This window comes from Haemorhous mexicanus, chromosome 20, assembly GCF_027477595.1.
Source record: "Haemorhous mexicanus isolate bHaeMex1 chromosome 20, bHaeMex1.pri, whole genome shotgun sequence".
Lineage (NCBI taxonomy): Eukaryota > Metazoa > Chordata > Aves > Passeriformes > Fringillidae > Haemorhous > Haemorhous mexicanus.
This window is the reverse complement of record NC_082360.1, coordinates 6,286,815-6,307,369: the sequence shown is the minus strand read 5'-3', so window position 1 is coordinate 6,307,369 and position 20,555 is coordinate 6,286,815. Positions and strand designations below refer to the sequence as shown.

Here is a 20,555-nt window from a genome sequence, read left to right as displayed (position 1 = left end):
ATACAGACTATGTTGTCTAATAGGGAAAAAAAGCTTTGACTTCTGTTTTCTGATGTAGAAAATCAGCTGATAAAAAACGCAAATGTGACTTTACTGCTGCCTCTTCCACCACCATCACATTCGTGTCCTGCATTTGTTCAGCAGTGTTCACCAACACCCTGCTTCTTTCACCAAAGCCTTCAGAGGAAGCTAAAGGGCTTAATTTAGAAAGAAAACTGTCTTTTTTCTGTCTCTGGAGTGTCACTTATCTTTCCTACTGAGTTTAACACCATTTAACTCATTCAGAAACAAGATAATTTTATATTTGTCTGCCTTAAGCTGTACTATCTTACATTTTTAGATAATCCTTGTCCTCTTGTATTTTTTTTATTGCTTGCTTTTTCTCAACTTCAAATTTGCCTATTAAATTACAAACATGAAACTGGCTCTTATGAAATTCATATGAACAGCAAAAGGCACTTGCACTTCCCTTAGAATACCCTTCCAGGATATTCTTAAACAAAAATGAAAAAAAAACACTTATCTTCTGCCTGCAGAGCAGATGTATGCCAGCTTTCACTGAATCTTTGTCTCTGCACCTCTGACAGGTGTTAGATTTCTCAGAATAATTTCTAAAAATTTTACTCTAATTTATTGTCTCACCTAACACAGCAGTAATATCCTAAAGGACCTCTGAAAATTCAATAAAGCATAATTCCAGAAATGTTTTTGGCTACTTTGAATCAGGCTGGGCTTTCTCAAACTCTTCTGTGTTTGAACTATCAACTTACATTCAAACAGTAACTTAATCAGCAATTATGTCCATTTCAGGTTTTTTTTTCTCTTCTATAAGGCTTTAAAAGTTTTCCTGTTACCATATTTTGAGGTGCTGGAAATCAAGTGGAAATCCCACATCTTTTCCCCAGAACTTATTTGGATTCTGATCTTTTTTTGTGCCTTTTATGGGTGATGTGTCACAAATTGTCATTGTCGTGGATCAATGGCATAGATTGAACTCCAAAACATAACATTCATTATTGAGATGCTTTCCCCAATACCAGTAATGTTACATCAGAGCCTCTCACAATATTGATACTGGAGAAAAATGCAGCTATTCCCATGTTGGAGTTGACAAGCTGGGCCAAGATGGGAAGGAGATCTGCTCAAAGGCAGAGCAGAACTTGAATATAAGTTTTTAAGTCACGGGTGAGCAACTCAGTCACTAAAGTGGAAGTAGACTCTTGAGAGAAGACCATGAGAAAAAGAAAAATCATAGAATTTTTGGAAAAGACCTTTTAATTTAAACAAGTTCAACTGTTATCCTGTAATTTACCAAGGCCACCACTAAACCTCATCTCCAAGTGCCACATCCACACGACCTTGTGGGATGGTAACTCCACCACTGCTCTGGGAAGACTTTTACAGGGCTTGACAGCCCTTTGTGGGGAGAAATTTTTCCTAAAGTCCAATGTAAACCTCCCCTGGCACAACTTGAGGTAATTTTCTGTCATCCTGTTGCTTGTTACCTGGGAGAAGAGACCAGCCCCCACCTGGCTATCATAACTTCTCCAATGGACAGTACCAAACGCTTCTTAAAATACATCCTCAATTTTATTCTGTGCTCTCCTCATATACACATATTGCTGGCATCTTAAGAATATAAAATCCCGTGCTTCATTTCTGGCACAAATAGAAAAATAACATTCTGAATTTACAATGCACTTCTGTGCTCAAGAGAGCAGGTCAAAGTGATAAATGCCTTATTTCATCTTCTGGTTTGAAACCCTAACACTAACCTTTACTTGTTAATTAACATTAAAGTTAGTTTTTACTTACTAGATGATGAAATGAGGACAAAAGTAGCAAGATCTAGATTTTCACTAGACCAAATTCTCTTACCTTTTTTTTACTCATCCTTTTATTCATCAGTCTGTGATGTGTCTCTCTCTGCCTTGCCCATCATGCCCAGCCCCTGAACAGAAATGGAACTACAGGTGGTTCTTTAGCAAGGTGGACTGAGAGGTCTGGTGGATTTTGGAGAAGGCTTGAACTGCTAATTCCTCTGTCAATGACCTCCTCTTGCATCCTTTGTATTCAATGTCTCAGGGCAATGCAGTGAACAACAGAAATAGCATCAATCACCACTTCCCCACATTCTTGACATGCAGGAACCATTTTCTGCTGCTTTCTGGGCTCATTGCTAAAGAAACAGAATTCTAGCAGAAATACAGAGCACCATTATGTAACTGAATATACCAAATGGAACATTTATACCGAGTTCATCATCATGGTGTCTGAGCATCTGCTGTATTTAAGATGAGAAAACAATTTAAATGCAGTGCTTAGTCAGAAAATCCTGCACGAATCCAGAAATGATGATAGACTCATCGAATAGTGGTTTTTTTTCCCTACATTACCCTTATTCTCTCTTAAGATACAACTTCTGCAGATGATGGATTGGGTCAGTGCCAAATTACAGCTTGCAGTGAAATTCTGCATCAGCCAAGACATAATCAACATTAAGCATTTGAGCATCTAACTTCAATTTGATCCTCACACAAAGCAAATTGCAGAGAAGTGTCATTTATTTATGTTTATCCAGCTCTTGCTTATCTGCTAACAATGAGTGACAAGAGTGGTTGAGCAGCAGGTCAGCCAAAAATGCCCATGTTTGGAGCAATTGGCTCAGCAATAACTCCCCTGTCAAAAACCCTCCCTGAGTCACTCAGCAACCAGCAGCCAAGGAATTCCTCTGTACCTCTGGGGTCAATTTGGATTTTTGGATTTTTCTTTCCTTGAATTTTCTGCTGTGTGGAAGAGAGTACAAATAGTTGTAACATTTGCAACAGTTCCAGCAGCATTTGGATATCAGGAATCCATCACCACACACTTTTTTTTTTCCAGCCTATTTACTTAATTTTTTTGTTGTTGGCACAAAAGTGAAAGTACTGAAAGCAAATTCTGAGATATGCATGGCGAATCTGGTCTCTTCAGACTGTAATTTGTACTTTTTACTGTAGTCCTGGTGAGACTTAAGAAAAATGTCAAGTTTTAAATATTACCTAAACTAGTCTTGTTTCCTACTTGCAAATAAATTAAAGTAATACTTAAGAAAGTATTCAGAGTATATATAAATATTAAGAGAAAGACTTAATCATCTACATTTCATTTAGGTAATTTTTTAAAAAATATTTTCTAGCTGCAGTGTTGTCATATAAACAAGAAATAAGGCTCTGTTAGAGCCTTATCAGGCTGTAGGATATCAGGTCAGCAGCCAAAATGGCATCTAGAAATAACTAGAGAAAACTACTTCAACCCTAAAGCAGGTTATGGCAGAGCCTTTTATATATTCATTATATATTCATTTTTAGGAGCCATAATACATGCTGAAAATAACACTCCATTTTAACACAGAACACCCCATGCTACCAAGGAACACTGGCTGAGGCTCACTGTTGAACACTCTTTATTGCAAGTTACCTGTTACCAACTGCTCTAACAAAATGGTTAGACACCATTTGTAGCCGCAGTGCTAATTCCAAGCATGCCATTATTTCTAATAAAGTAGATTTTGCAGCCAAGAGTAGTTAACCCAACTGCACTTCCACTTTACTGCACAATTATTTCATTTCTCTACACAGCTGTCTGCTCAGAAGCAGAAGAAAAATGTGTTCCTTCCATCCATTCTTATTCTTTAAAGTAAAAAATAATTCTAATATTGTTTATTTACCTAGGATAAAACAGTTGGCATACAGCTATAAATGTGAATGACAAGCCTATCTATTAAACCAGTTATTTATATACATTTCTTTTAAATCAAGAAATTAACTGTCAAAATCAGTAAAAAATGTAAAACAAAGCACAAACCACATGTGTCAGCAAAAGCGTAAATAACCTCAGTTTTAATAAAGAGAACATCAAATAGAGTTACAGATAAAAAATTATTTCAAGCAACTGGTTTTTTGCATTTCTCCTTAGCCTGATGTAGGAAAGTTATTTTTGTGAACAGATTTTAATCTTAAAACTGCAGTAGTTTTCTAAAATACAAAGTAAACTGCAGTACAGGTGATCATATACAATTCATGTTAGCAATTTATTAACAAAGCAAGAGCACTGAATTGCTGTGGGACTAGACATAAAGAATAAAAGGTACATCTGTGGATTAATTAACCAGGGTATGGGTAAAACCACCTTGTTAAACACTAAGATTTCATGGTTGAGTAACCTTTGCATGAAAAGATGGGTTTGTTCTTCAAAGATAAGAAAATTCCCCTGCACCACTGCCAAGGATTGGTCCAGGAAAACAAGACAAATCAGGACCACAGAGTTGGTCCATGTTCTCCCAGATGGTGCTATGCCTTTCCACAAAGCAGGAGGTACATTTACTTTAATTTAGGACAACTTTAAAAATAGTTTTGTCAATCACGCAAATTGCAATGATCTCATACCTGTTCATATCCACAAAATTAGTGCCATATATAACTCTTGGGTGATGCAACATTGCTCCTCTTTCCAAAGGGTTTTACAAGACCTGTAAGATCAATTATATTTTAACAGTGGAAAAACTGTTGTTCTTAATAGCGTTTAACTCAGTAAAATTATTTTCCTCTCTGGGCACCCTCCATGCAGAAACCACATTTAATTTGCTGTTTTTATTAAACTTTGGATCTAAAAAATTGTATAATTATTTTCCGTAAAGATATCTTAGACACTTCTTACAGGAACTCTGAATCAAAACAAACATTTAACCAGTTATCTTGAACAATTTCATTTGCTTTTGTTCCCTGCTGTGCTGGAAACACACTTTCTGCTTGCTTTCAATGAGGTACCCCAACAGTTTCTCCAGTACTACAGCGTAATATAAATACTATGGTTACAGATGAGCTGTTTCCTGCTGCCATTTACTTCATGCTTTACTTCTCTCTTCATTTACAAATCAAAAATGTTTATAATTCTTCAAGTGAGAAAAAAGGGTATTCTGTTATTCCCAAGAGGACTGTGGAAAAATGTGTGTGAACTACTGCAATATTCTAAATTCCCTCACTGTCCTATTGCTCCATTCTTGGCTGCAGCAGAATATGGACAGTCTTGAGAGGGTAAAAAGCTCTGTTTCTGATTCTGGTCTTTGTTCAGTCACATTCTTGGGTGATGGAACAAGGCCACGTTCTGGTTTTTCAACAGAGAGTAAATAATCTTTTTCCTGCAAAATACATCTTCTGTAGCTGGAGGAAAACAAAGAGATATCACTTGTTCTGTGGCAAATTAATCTTAAAGGGGGAATCTTCCTAAGAAAATCAACGGGTTAAAACAAGATTCAGTATTGCCTTTGAGCCCTGAAACCCAAACTAAACTCAAAGGGTGCTTTCAGCATTTTAAGTCTGCTCTTATTTGTGATGTGCTTTTAATACAGTGTCATCATTTGAAAAGTGAGATTTTCATATTTGAGCAATTTTACTTTTGTGGCTTCACCTTCATGGAAGACTCCAGTAATATTTATATTACAGACCAAATGCTTACAGGTATTTCAGGCAACTTAAAAAATTATTCTCAGAGGAAATTTAATAGGGAATTACGGTTTTCTATCCTGTTGTATTCAGTGTTTAAGACTCTCGTTCATTTGAATCTTTCTAAATTAGCCTGTTCCATGTGAGAAACTTTGAAAATTATGCCTCCTTAGATGGTCAAGCTTTTTCTAAAAAAAGATAAACCTAATGAACTTAACCATGGTACCATGGAAACAGCTTTAAAATTAATTTGGATGCAGGGAGGGAGGATACAACAGGATACAACCCAAGCACAGAGAAAGTGACAGGTTTGAGAAGAGAAAAAAAGAGAGTGTCTCTTCATTAGGCACTGAGACCTTTGTTTGGGACAAATATCCTGTATGTCATTGTATATACTCGAGGGGTTTTATTTCTGTAAATGCCGTCAGTTGAAACAAGAGTTTGATGTTGACCCAGGGTTCCCATAGGTGGAAGGAGAATTTGTCCCCTGCTTTTAGCAATTCCTGCACCTAGCATTTTGGTTTGTTATATAAAATGAGTTTATTTAATTAACTGTTATTCTGGGACTTTCTACAGAAGGAGGTACAGTCTAAAGCAGATTTCATCACTTATTTCCTTGATAATTCACAAGATAGCTTGGCTGCCAGGATAAAGAGTTATACATAAAAAGACAAATATGTGACTAAGCCTAAAAAACAATTTATGTTGCAAGCATGCCAGACACTAGTGCAGATGTCACTGTAATTTCTCACAAGTTTTGGCCCAGTGATTGGGATTTGGTAGTTCCTTCAAGTTCCCTTGCAGGGATTGGAGGTGCTACTGTGTGTTTGCAAAGTGCATCCATGATTAACATTACAAGTCCTGAAGGAAAGACAGCAACAATGCGTCCTTTTGTTGTTCACGCGCCTCTCCCCCTCTGGGAGAGAGATGTCCTCTCGTAATGGTAAGCAAAACTGGAGGTGGGCCTCTTCAACCTAGACTCCCTTCTTTATCAATGATCCCAAAGCACTGGCCTCTTGTTGTCATTGATTTAAAAGACTGTTTTTTCCACATCCCACTTCATCCTGATGATGCTCCAAGATTTGCCTTTTCTGTTCCCGTCATCAATCGAAGTGAACCCCTGCAGAGATATCACTGGAAATCATTACCCCAAGGAATGAAGAATTCTCCTATTATTTGCCAATATTTTGTTGCACAAGCTTTGCCTCCAGTTCGACAGAAGTATCCAAGATCCATGATTCTACACTACATAGATGATTTGCTCATCACAGCTCCAACGCAGACAGAGATGGAGCAAACCCGTGCTAGTGTTGTTGCTGAAATCCAAAATGCTGGACTTGAAATTTCTACAACAAAAATCCAAGAAGTTCCACCCTAGAAGTATCTGAGATGAAAGATGACTGAAAAAACAATTACACCACAGAAGATACAGCTCCAGACCAGCGTCAACAATCTGCAAGACTTACAACAGCTTCTAGGAGAAATCAATTGGGTCAGACCTGTTTTGTGAATCACCAATGATGAACTGGGTCCTCTTTTCGATTTGCTGAGAGGAAGCTGCGACATCAACTCTCCTAGAACTCTGACACCTGAAGCTTGTGCAGCCCAGGGATGTTTTCAAAGTTCAGTAGTACCACAAAGTGATGATGAATGAGCATTATAACCTCTGTGTGCTGGATGAGACCTTCACTTGGCCTCCTTTCTGGCTGTCAGAATTTGGTAAAGGACTCCATTGGCTCCTTTGACATATTTTAGATAGTTCCCAATTGAGACAGGACAAAAGTAATTGAAATTAACACATCATAGCAGTACTTTTGACCCTCATCTTATTTTTTTGGTCTCTTAGCTGCTGGCTGTAAATAGTAAAGCTACACACCAATCTGATCCTACCAGTGCAAATTTTCTCTTTCAGAGTTTCCACTGCCCCTTTTTACATCTATGTCCAAGCACTAAAACAGCATCACAAAGGGATTTGGGGGGTGGTGAGAGGACAATGCTTGAGGGCCTTTTATATAAAGCTGATAAGATTTACTTAAGACAATAATACATTTTGCAGTCAGGGAAGAATGTAGGAAATAGAACTATTTGAATGCATAATTTATTTCTTCCCTATCTTGGACTGAGATAATAATGGTATAGGTTACACATAACTTGGGACACTGCTGTAATCAGATCAGCACATGGATTGCTAGACTTATGCCTTTGGGTGGCAAAGTAAGATTTAGTCTCTGTAACTTGATTGTCCACTGTAGATCCTGTAGGAACACCATTCCTGCAGAAAAATCCTCACAATTACATTTCAGTACTGAATAACCAGACCTCACATTCATCCAAAAGACAATTTCACCAATACAGGTATTTAACCCTGTTTCAGTGATGTTTAAGGGTTGTTTTTTTTTCCCTCATGATAAACCTGGACAGCACATTGTAATGAAATTCCTTTACTGGCAGTCTTAGTCTTGGACCATTTGTATAGTTACAAAGATTACCAAATATAAACCAAGTTAATACTGATCTTCACAGCATGTAAGTCCAGAAATTTCTCTGAACAGCCTTTAGAAGTATCAGCACATGAAAGACAGACTTGATTTTTACATGTGAACATCAGGCTGCTGCAATTCTGACAATGCCAGAACAAGAACCTTCCTTTTCTAATTGACATCTGAAAACTAAGAAAGACCTTTAGGCTAAATAAATCTGACTAGCTTTCATCTGTTCAGAAGTACTTAACTGCCACTACAGTTCATTGAATTTGTTCATCTTTTAAAAAAAAAAATAAAGTTTGCAATGTAAATTGTAACAGTGTCTGGTGATCCCAGATAAATCAAATATCAAGGTTCTGGGTAAGACATTTACAAAGGTAGTGAGAGAAGGGAACTGTGCCTTTGTAATTTAAAAGTTCCAGCCAATCATAAAACTAAAAAGCAGAAGGAAAGCTGCAGGTGCTAAGAAGAACCTGGTTGACAATAATACAGTAAGTGCTTAACTGTAGGAGCCTCTGTAACCAAGTTTGCAGAATCTGGGCTAAATGGATATCAGTATTTTGAATTCTGTGAGTGGTGATTTTCACAGTTCCAAACTCATATCCCATATGTTTCTTCAAATATTTCAACCCCTGATTCCTCTGGCCTTGGCTTCAGGCTGCAAAGTACAGATTACTTGGTGCCCATGGCAAGTGCTGCTGGAACAGAGAAGTGATGTCAGCCCCTGCAGTGCAATATATAACTGGATGTGGGTGAACTCAGTGGCTGGCAATTCAGAGGAAAACATGCTGATGCTGTACCAGTTGGAGCCAGATGGTGACTGAAATTGTTAAAATGATATGTGCTGCAAATGCCTGAAAAATTACCCTGCTACAAAGTACCCAAAGCAGAGATGGGATCCTGATACAAACCAAGCAGTGTGTGGGTAGTATTTGCAAACACTGTATTGGATTATTTGCTGCTGGTTAATTGCAATCCTTCCCTTCACCCTTTTTTAGGTTCAGCTGATCCACTATAACCATGAGCTGTACACAAATGTCACAGAAGCTGCAAAGAGTCCTAATGGGTTGGTGGTAGTTTCCATATTTATGAAAGTAAGTATTCTGTACTACAGATTCCTAATATATAGACAGTAAATTTTCCATGAACTGTAAATGTAGGCGTTAGACTTGTAATTATGCTACAGCAACGCCCAGAGGCTCTGATCTGGAATCCAGAGACAGTTTCTTCCTGAACTGAGCACGCCATCTCTGCTCCAAAGCTTTTACAATATAAAAAAAATTAAAAGGGGTAAGGGAGGTGGGGGAAGAAAACCCTTACATCATAAACATCACTCACAACTCTTTAATGGCTATGGCAGAAGTCACTAGCTTTGCAGATTTAGTGTTTCTTCATGAAATGTTATTCATTCAAATCACTTCTAGTAGGTTGAGGCCCTGGGAAAGAGGGCATGTCATGCTGATGTGTCAAAGCCAGCAAAATCAGTTTTTCTCTGTGTTATTTAAAACATCTTAAAACTATGAAAACTGAAAGAACATTAAAAGTAGAACTTCTGATATCTTGCATTTCACAGAACCACAAAGACGTGAATATTTTGTCACCATCCTGTTGCATTCAAGGTACATAGTTAAGTGTATAATTTACAGTGATATAACACTGAACTCAAGACTTCATGGTTTTCCCAAACTCTTTAATTACATTGGAGAAACCTTTTCTCTCATTTTATAGAAAAAAAACTATTTCTCCCCTCCAAATATTGCTTATATTCTGTCATTATGTATCTCTGTTTCATCAGTCTAAAAAAGTGTGTATTTCTGAGTAATACTGAAGTTCACCTCATCACACCTTAGGTATGGGATACCTATTAGTTCCCCTCAGTACTCTAATCCCATTTCATAAAGGTCCTAACAAAGCATTAACCTCAGATACAAAGTATGCAATTCACAGAGTAAACTGAATAATTAGATGTAAAAGGGCAATTTTCATACGGGTCTAATATTTAAGAAAGATATTTATGCTACCTTTTTTAATTTTTTTTTTAATCCAAAAAGTATTGTATTATGATCCAACAATCTGACCTGCATTCATGAAAAAGGGAAAATTAAAGAGAAGACAGAGGGAATGGCGTCAGTATTTAGAAGTACCTGCAGGGAGGTGTCAGAGGATGGACCAGACTCTGCTCAGGGCTCCTGAGCAACAGTGGGGCAGAATCTGACACATGGAAATTTCCACCTGAACATGAGGTGTTACCTCATACCCAGACATAAGCTAGAGGAAGAGAGTTTTTATTTGAAATTAAAATAGCCTGCTGCAAGGAAATTATATTTATCAATAAATAAAATAATAGAATACTAGTGAAAATCCTGCCTAATACATCAACCACCTGCAAATTTCATCAAAGCTGTTGGAGAAGAAACTTGTGCTCATGCTTTTATTCAGGAATTGATTTCTGTTTGCCCTGTTTCTTGTGTTTTATTTATTCTACCAACTTTCTATCAAGCTTCATTAGAAAAACAAGTAAGTAATTATTTCCTTCTCCCACGACAATGAAAAAAAGGAGAACCCAACTGGAGGAGTATCAGAGAGTGTCTGTGTGCACACATGGAAGAGCTGTAGTTCTGGCAAGGAAATGTCTGTGAAAAGATTTTGATATTGTGCATTTTCTCTTCTGTAGGTATCTGAATCATCAAATCCATTTCTAAATCGTATGCTTAACAGAGACACCATAACAAGAATAACATATAAGAGTAAGTTTCTTTTCATTTCTTCTGGTAACAGCAGTGTTCTTTCAGTATCAAATAACACATTTAGTGATCCTGAAACAAGAGGCACCTCATTATGGGCAGAAATTCCAGGTTTGCATTGCCAGGAACTCTGCATGATAAACTCAGGTGAAAGAGCTCCTTAGGCCATCACTTTATCAAATGAATTTTGAACTTCAAAGTCTGTTTTACATCTGAAGATGCAACAACAAATTAATGAAATTATATTTGACACATACATATACTGTATTCACACAGAATGCTCAGGAGAACCTGTCTACTGCCAGCAGTAAAAGGGACATATGTAGCAGCCTGGATGATATTGGATCTGGTTATGTCAAGATGCTGCACAATTTACTGGATTTAGTATTCATCAGTGTTTTCTTTTTGAAAGAAAAGTTACAACATTCCTATTCAACTACTGCTGCATTTAACAGATATAGAAAGAGGTTACTAACATAGCTTGTATATTTGTTGTATTCACATTTGAAAAGCCTTTAACTGATCCTCAATAATTCCACGTTCATATATTGACCTAGTGGAAAACCAGAGCTTAATTAAGGTATTTTAGAGAAAATAATGAAAAATACATATAACAAATAAACCTCTTCTCCTGAAAACCTTGTTTCCTTTGTCAAATATTCTAAGCTGCTATGAAGTTTGTAAGTTCAACAATAGCAGAATTTAACTTTCAGAAAGTACACAGCAAACAGATAACACAAATAATTCCTTGTCCTCTCCTGCAACACACACACACCTTTCATGCCACTGAGGCTACTCTGCTTTTACCTGAGAGTTAACAAATCTCATTACATCTTTAGTCCAAATAAGAGGCTTCTATGATAATGAAACTCAGTTCTCTTCAATACCTATGGAAAGGAAGGCAACAGAGGGTTCTCCTCAGAATGTTTTTTCCAGATTGTTCTATCAGTATCAAATGTCATCTTCTCTGCATGGAAGAAGCAGAGCAGATCAGTCCCATTTTTAAACTGCTTGTCCTGATTCCTTGCAAAAACACAGCAAGACTGTTCTGCAAGAGCTTCCTGCCTACCAGTGCTGCTGCAGCATCCAGGAAACAGGGAATTATTGTTAATGCTGAGAGTGTTTTTTCCAGTTCTTTCACCCACAGATTCCATATTCCCAGCTTCTGGGAACCAGCCAGATGTTCTCCCATGGGGCCCATGCTCCCAATACCAAATATTTCATTTGTATGCTGCATTTACAGTGGAAACTCCTCTCTGGAGCTGTCAGCATCTCACAACCTCCCATTGCTTGTTTTGTCTCCTTACAAGGGAAACATGATTCCAATAGCACCTCATTTGGGTATACTAAATGAAATTTCTTGTGAAGATGAACACATAAAACACAGGCTGGAAAAGCAGTGATTAACAGAATTACTTTAATTTTTAACCACCGTTTTCGCTAAGTTTATCCATTAAAATTAAACCACTGGTAGACACAATGCACATAATATTCCACAGGGCATTGGGTTACTTACTGTTGTAACAAGTATTGACTGTGAATTTTTAGTGTAAACTGGGAACATGAAAGTGTTATTGAAAGTAATTTTGCAGTTGTCTTGCATAATGGATTATAGCATCATTGCTGAAAACTAATTTTACCTCTTACACTGCAAGGATTTCTAGTGTGCCTTTAGTAGCTGGAGTTCTGCAGCTTCTGCTTTAGGGCTCCACTCCTGAAGTCAATACTCAGCATGGTGCTGACAAAATGCCCAGGCCCCGTGTGCTCAATAGGAGCATTGAGGGAATGATCAAATGAATGCTGGATCAGAGTCAGGACAGTTCATAACATAAATAAAAGATTTTGATTTTTTTTTTTTTTAAGAAAAGCAACAAAAATAAGTGCTGTCTCTCCTGCTGCATGAAATTTCCACATGCCAAGAGCATTGAAAGGGAAATTTCTACTCTTAGATATTAATTACTAGAGTGAAGTAAAGTGGACCCCAAGGAACTTTTAAGGAGATTTTAAATGTTTATTTTGTTCTGTTATCGCAGCCCAAAGAATCTACTGTGAGCAAGCTGAAACCAGGGTTTTTTCAAGCAGGCTTTAGTCAGAAGCTGTGGATATCTCAAAAGAAAACTGCTTTATTATTCCTCATTAAGTGTGCCATTTGAGGAGATAAGTTAGTTTTCTTTCAAAACAGTTATGGTACATGAGCTCTCATCCAGTATTTGCTTAACATCAGGGAAAAAATTAACTTTTTAGATTCCCAACATTCCACATAAAATTTGGTCTTGTCATTGTCTGGTAAGCAGAGAAACTGAGGACATCTACATTACTTACCCTGTAAATCTAACCTAGATCCTCTTCTGGATTATCATTATATGAACTTTAAAATCAAATGTACCTTCCTCCACTCAATATACACTATATTCCCTATAAAAAGCATTATTATAATGAGAATACACACAGATTTTGCTGTGAAAGCCAATCCCACACATCTATTACAAGCCTAGGGATAAAAGGATTTACATAATTTCCTAGGTAAATTTTCAGAGTCAAGGCCTTTATGTAAATGAATGTGAAATCTAATGAAATCTCATTTGTAGAGAGAAAAATTCCTGGGTTTGGAAATCACCATAAGGCAGCAGCAGATCAAGAGTAACACATTGTGGGCTGCAGATAGGAATGATGCAGAGGATCCAGGAAAGGCTGGATGGATTTATGAAAGGAAGCTTGTCACTGGCAAGAGATCATACAGGGTGATTTTAAGCATTTTGAATGTATTTGCAGTAAATACAAGCAAGACTTTGAAAGGCTGCAGTCTGGTATTAATACCAACCCACCAGGTCTGTTTCAAGTCCAGAACAAGAAACCCTTACCAAGATGTGGGGACAGACCTATTCATGGGTAAAATGTTGGTAACCAAATTCTTATTGTGTAGTCTTCTCTTGTGGAATCATCTGACTTTCCATGGGAATATAACTCATATACAGGCATTAATAAGTACTGTGTTTTCTTGGACAAACCCTTATTTCATTCACCCCTATCTTTGACATTTCCTGAAGTGATATTTTCCTCCAGTTTCTCATATCAATATCTCTCATCTGGATTAATCTTCAGTTAGTTTTCCATCTCCTAGTAAACATTTCAGGGCAAATTCTACCTGGTTGAAATAATTTTAGCCCAGCTGAAGCCAATATGGCTGTGAGAAAGCAGATTTGGTCTTTAGGGATCTCTTCTGCCTGACTCTGTGCCACTTGGTGTTAAAACACACCACTTTCCACGGCTCATAAATAATGAACAGGATGTTCATATGGGAAAGGGAAAAGTGTGTGATGACTCATTGAAAACAGGCATTGGCATGAAAAGAGTCCATCAGTTCTCTTCTGATGCAATTCTAGCAAAATTACCAGTGCATTGCAAATAATGTTTTTAATGACCAGTCATCTCTACTTGTTCAAATACAACTGCATTTTGCATGTGTTTGCATGCTTCTGTCTGGAAGATTTGGGTTTAGAAAGAAGCTGTCACGGGCCATGGGCCAGCGAAGCCTGGGCATATTGAAACAGGGGACAGTCCCCACCTCCCAAACACTAATGGCACTTCCCCTTCTGCTTGAGGATCCAGCCAGCCATCCAGCACTGCAGTCATCCAGCTCAAGATGCAAGGACAGGGCAGAGGGCTCTTTTTCTAACAAACATGAGAGGACCTGCCAAGATTTTGTTTTGCAAAACAACAAACATGTTTAAAATATTAAATAACAGTAAGGCTCTGGTGAATGAGGCAGAAACATTACACTCTCACCTTGGCACTTTAACTGATGCTGTAGCTGCCAATATTGTTGCCCCAAAACCCTGTACCATGTTGACTCTGTGTTAAAATAAAAAAAACAAGGTCAAATTTTCTCTGTCTGTGTTCTTTGATTTTCTGTTGCCCAAGACAATAGTCTGCAGCCCTTCTTATTTTTCCATTAGGGTGTACAAGACAAGTCTTTTGCTCATCTAAGTTATGTCCTTTAGCTACAATATGTTAAATTCAAGTTAAATTGCACCTTTCTTTTTTAGCTCCTATACACTTCCTTGATCATTTGGATTTCTCTACAAATCAAGGTCAGCCTATGTTGAGCATTGAAAAAGGGAACACAACTCAGTGTGCACTTTTCCTTGTCTGCATTCTAATGTTTCCTCTGCAAATGAACCAAATTGAAGACACCACACACAGGTGAAAGGGTTCACAGAGATCTCACAATGTTGCAAATCATAACTACACCAGCTTTCTCTGAGATACACACAAGCAGCAGTGTATCAGTAGTAAAATATGTTTATCCCTGAGTGGATGAACTCCAACAGCCTAAGATTTGGCAGGGAAATCTGAGTTTTAGCTTTGACAGCACTGCCAAAAGTACTGTAGGGCCAGCACTACCCAAGACAAATAGTGCAGATAGTACAGAAAACACTGAGGAACTCTGATGAATTTTGAAAGATATATCTCATTATATTTAGGTACATATCTACATAATAAATTCTGTTGCAGAGGAATATACTTCATTAATTCCCAGGGAGCCTTACAATAAAGGCAGGAATCCTGGTACTGCTTCCCAGCAAGCCTTCCACCTAGAGTTTAGCTTTCTGAGGGAGCTGGCACTGCACCCACACCACTGTGCACATGAAAGGCTGTGAGGCATCATGGAGCAGCTTTATTATCACGTATTAACTGCAACTTCCTCTCATGCCAGAAGGGCAATTAAGTTTTAACTCTCTTGGCCTTCCTGAGGCTTTGTCGAGCAAAAATTGTTCATGACCCCAAAAGATGGAAAGTCAGCATTCTCCAAAGGCTTCTGCATCTCAATCAATAACTGCAACTTCAAGAAGCTATTGACTCCAGTCCCTAAAAGTAATTTAGAGTTGCCTTGTGAGTGCCTGTGCTCAGTTCCCAGTGTGTATGAATGGGAATCTCAGTGCAGATCCACCCAGCAGGGTGAGGGATATTACTTGAGTTACTTGTTCTTGTCTAAACTGCTGAAGCATCTAGAAATGTGCATCTGTTAAACTTCATTCTTTGGTAGAACTGAACATCATGTCGTCATGTTCTGGAATTAGGAGATATGAAAAGGGTGATCTTGTTTGTTTGGTTGGTTTTGTTTTTTGTTTTGTTTGGGGTTTTTTGTTGTTTTGTGATGCTGCTGTTTTACCTGAGTTGTTTTCCTCTTTTGTTCTCCAGATGATGCATACTTACTACAGGGGCTTAATATTGAGGAACTTTATCCAGAGACATCCAGTTTCATTACATATGATGGGTCAATGACAATTCCACCCTGCTATGAAACAGCAAGCTGGATAATAATGAACAAACCTGTCTACATAACAAGGATGCAGGTAAAGCAATTTACAAATTATTCAATCTAGGATAGGTACAAAGTATTATTTTAAACATAATATTTATAGCTTTACATTAGATTCAACTCTTGTGCTGTAGGGATCTCTGCATGCTATTTATACAGTTTGCAAAAGCATTGAAGATGTTTTTTGTCAAAATAAAAATACTAACTGTTAAGAACTCCATCAGTATCTACACACACAAACTTTAATGGGGACCCTGTTTTCAGTGAGGGTTTGAACCAAATGGTTTTCAGCAGTCTCTCCACAACTGCATCATTCTACGATGCTTTGAACAGTTACTTGGGGACTCTTAAACAAGTACATCAGTGTTGTACAAACATAACTAAGGTTATTAAGGATAACAGAGGTCATTCCTAGGTCTGAATAAACATGTGACAGAGAATAAATAATGTCACAGAGATACACTATCTGGAGCCTTCTGGAAATAAAATCAGCCAATGCTTTCTGGTATAGAATAAAATTACAGAATTCACACCAGAAATACCTTTGCAAAAATTAGATTGATGTATTGAAGCCCCTATTAGAGAGAAGCAAGTAATTATGCAAGAGAAAACACAACACAACTTCACATCCAAAAGGAAGCTATTGAGGAAACACATCAGTGGAAAAATCTCAAAAACTAAATTTCTGTACAACTTGCTTACAATCCAAAGCCTGGCATCAGAAAACAGCAAATTTAACACGAATTGGCCTCTTCTCTAGAGTTTCCATCAGTGAGTTGCCTACAGAGCTGTGAGCTGAATTAAAACCTCCTCTCTTGTATACTGGAACACCAAGGAATACTTGAACCACCATCTGCTTGCCCCAAGCAGGCAGCAGAAGAAATATGGCCTGAGAAATAAAAGAAAACAACCCTAAATATCACTCTGGGATTTAAAATTATATTAACATTATAAATAAGATTAATTTAAAAGCCTGAGATGTTTTCTTTTTGTGATATTCCTTCTGTCTAATTTAGTCTGGAGGTAGTGAAAGCACTTTGCTTCCTTTCTAAATGGGTGATTTGGGAGAATGACACCGCTGAGCAGAGGCAAAAATGCTTACTATTGTGAACTTTTCAAACACAGGCCCTGAATATTTTCTTACAAGCAACATTTTTAGGTCCAACATTAATGTGCAAAATAAGGATTCTAATATTTCTAGTCTGTGCTGCTACCTATGGGTTATTAACCTCATGATACTTGCTCTTTGTCATGCTTTAATGGTTAATCACATCCTCCAATAATACTTAGGTTATATCCTCCATTATTAATGCTGAAAATTGATTTTGTGGAATACTTACTAATTATGTTGTGTACTCATACTGTAAAAGCAATGCCCAGCTCAAGTTTTCCCTAAAAGCTGTTAAAGACTCCCAATACATAAACCCCAGCTACTGGATTTCCCCATTAAATGCCATAGACAAACCTCTTAAATTTGTACACTGACATGAAAGATATTTTAGTTTTATATCTTTAAACAAAAATATTGAGGATTTCTGGTTTGTAACTTGAAACTTTTTTTTTCCCTCTCTGATTTTGTTCAACTTGAATTAAGAGTTGCATAGTCACCCTGACAGCCATTTCTGCCAACCAGCGCTGGATGCACAGGATGATTCAGTATTTCCCTCTGTGCTGTGAAACCAGCTCAGAAGAAGGCTAGAGTCTGCTGTAGGAACACTCATAGTCACAGCACAGACAGTATCATGACAGACCTGTCAGCAAAAAGAGGCTCTCACTTTTTAACATCATTAATTTCACGACATCAGCAGCCTCACTGTCAGTTTTCCTTCCCATCCAGCCTGCCCCTACCTGGTTCTTGAATAACACCAACCAAAACTGTGGCTTTTCAACTGAAAGCTACATTGTTCAGGAAATTAGCTCTTGTCATTTATCAAGTTCATTTGCTCTGTACCAGCTGCTGCCATCCAGCACCGTGGATTCCATTACCTTCCAGCTCACCCAAGGACACCTCAATACTATTTTCATTCACTCCCCACAAAACTGGTCACTCTCATTTAAAATGGGGCTCAGAAACAGAGGAACACACAAGGAATGGTTTTAAGTTAACTCTGACTACAAACTGGCAGTTAATTTAAATTCTGTTTTACTGAAATTCTGTTTTACAACACTGTTAAATAGATTAGTTAATAAACGGAAATATGTTGCTTACTTACAGCAAAGACCAGTACAAAAGCCCCCTTGTTTTGTCTTTATAGATGCATTCCTTGCGACTCCTAAGCCAGAATCAGCCATCACAGATATTTCTGAGCATGAGCGACAATTTCAGACCAGTCCAGCCTCTCAACAATCGATGTATCCGAACCAATATCAACTTTAGTTTACAGGGAAAAGATTGTCCAAACAATAGAGCACAGAAACTACAGTATAGAGGTACGTTCCACCTCCAGAATAATCCTTTCTATGCTTCCACTGAGCTCCTTTCTTTGAGAAATCCAAGGGCATAACAAGGCACACAAATCAAAACATAAAACTCCAGATCTGGGGGAAGAACTGTGTCAGTCAAATGCTACACATTTGTAATCAATGAGCAAATGTGCAGGAAAAGCATGACAACAAAAACAGCTGGGGACATCAAATATGTTTTTTAGAGGTAAATAGGAGAGGCCCTTGGTTTTCCAGCCTCATTTTAAAGTCTTCTACCCTTACAAAGTGCATTTTCCTCTGGTTTACTCACCCACCATGGGGAATGAGCTAGTCTTGATGACAACTGATCTCAAACAAAATTAGTAACTGATAAGACTTAATTTCACTTTCAAGGTGCACCACCATTACAAACACCTAAATTGCTAAGTGGATATAAAGCTGTGGATATAAACAATGAAGCAGCTCAGTCACCTGCAGCTAGAGTCCTACACTGCCACAGCTGTGGCTCACAACTGAGCTTTAATGTGTCTCATGCATCTAAGCCCAGGCATACAACTGTGTTGCCTGAAATAATGGTGTTAAAGTGCCCTCACAGCAGTAATATCATCATTATGAAGGAGTAGCACTAAAGGAAAAATAAGGACATTTTCAGCAGCAAGGCAGATGACTGATGCAATACTTCAAAGGAGCAGTCATTCAGACTTAATTCTTTTCTAGAAAAAGAAGGAAACTGAACCTCCTGGAGTTTAAAGACATTTTATCTAAGTGCCTAATGCAGTGTTAAACCAGTTAAATTTGATTCACAGTGTTTAGCCAGTTTCATATTTGGAGTTTATTGAAGCATAATTGTTTTTGTTTGTTTCTCTTCCAGTAAATGAATGGCTCCTCAAATGAGACAGAGCAGGCAGAATCCAAATCCTCAGTGGAATGCTCCTTCTGGGAATTGACATCATCTACAATGCACCCAACCTCCCTCTCTAGGCTCACATGCACCATGTGCTGTGGGAAAAGAGCTGCCATGCTGGAAAACTCCTCAAAATTTATTCATGTGATTGGTGACCATTTAAAAAACAAAACAAAGCAAAACAAGGCAAAAGTATTACAGTTAATGTAATTACAATTTTCCTGAACTAATTTGGAGTCACAAAGAAAGACTTTTCAGACTTTGTACATAGGAAATTCTTTCTCTTCTCCCCCTCTCTCCCTCAATTGCAGAAAAAAAAAAAAAAAAAGAAAAAAGGTGGCTCAGTACAGCATCAAAGTGGAGTTGTGTTCTGTGTGCCAAGTAATCTTGGAAAGCTCTCATTATTTCACTATCATTAATGGATACTGACAAGACAGAACAAGACTCCTGTAAAGGAAACATTTCTAGGTATGATCTTTCTGTTAATTTAATTTAAAAGAAGACAGACTTTGATAGATAAGTATTGTAAATATATCACTGCAGAATATAAAGGAAATTGAAATATTTCCCTCTGTCACATATCTGTAGTAGAATTTGGCAAAATCAGAATATATCCATTTTCTGTTTCTTGCTTTACAACAGATCATACGTTGTGTTGGTTACTATTAACAACTCAATAAATGTGTTTAACAAATTAATTTAGTTAAGTTGCTTTGATTTCTTTTTTTTTCTTTCTGAAATAACAAGCCTCTACTACTTGTGGATGCATTATTTGTGGTTTTCTTTTTTTTTTTTCCTCCTTTTTTTTTGTTCTTTTTTTTTACTTAACTTCTTTGTTTGCAGCCCATTCAAGTGAGTTAAGGACAATTGGGAATGCCCTTAAAGGTGATATAACTTTAACTCCACCTATGGTCCATCATTAACAGGAACTGGGCTATGAAGCAGAAAGCAGATGAAACATATCTCAGTTTAAAATTGTCATTTTCCTTGCTGAAGCCATTATTGAGACAAACATTCAATCCTGTAAATTTGTGGTGAAAGAGATATTTTTTCTTTACAGATAAAGCAGGAGCTGGCCTAGTAAAAGCAAATGCCTTTTTTCCTATTTATAATGGTCATTCACTCTGTTTGGTTACTGTCAAGAACCCAATAAATGTGTTTAACAAGTTCACACAGCACATGTTTGACCTTCTT

At 37.5% G+C, this 20,555-nt stretch overlaps 1 protein-coding gene across 4 annotated transcripts in view; it reads left to right on the top strand.

Annotated features, from left to right (window-relative positions):
* Positions 1 to 20,059, top strand: part of CA10 (carbonic anhydrase 10) — a 194,117-nt gene extending 174,058 nt beyond the window's left edge. For all 4 annotated transcript variants that reach the window (XM_059864373.1, XM_059864371.1, XM_059864374.1 and 1 more), the window contains 5 exons: positions 8,965 to 9,060; positions 10,641 to 10,713; positions 15,913 to 16,067; positions 18,289 to 18,463; positions 19,329 to 20,059. In XM_059864373.1, the coding sequence (XP_059720356.1) occupies positions 8,965 to 9,060; positions 10,641 to 10,713; positions 15,913 to 16,067; positions 18,289 to 18,463; positions 19,329 to 19,351 (522 nt within the window). In that variant the 3' untranslated portion in view covers positions 19,352 to 20,059. The remainder of the gene's footprint in view (positions 1 to 8,964; positions 9,061 to 10,640; positions 10,714 to 15,912; positions 16,068 to 18,288; positions 18,464 to 19,328) is intronic.
* The last annotated feature ends 496 nt before the right edge of the window (positions 20,060 to 20,555 follow it).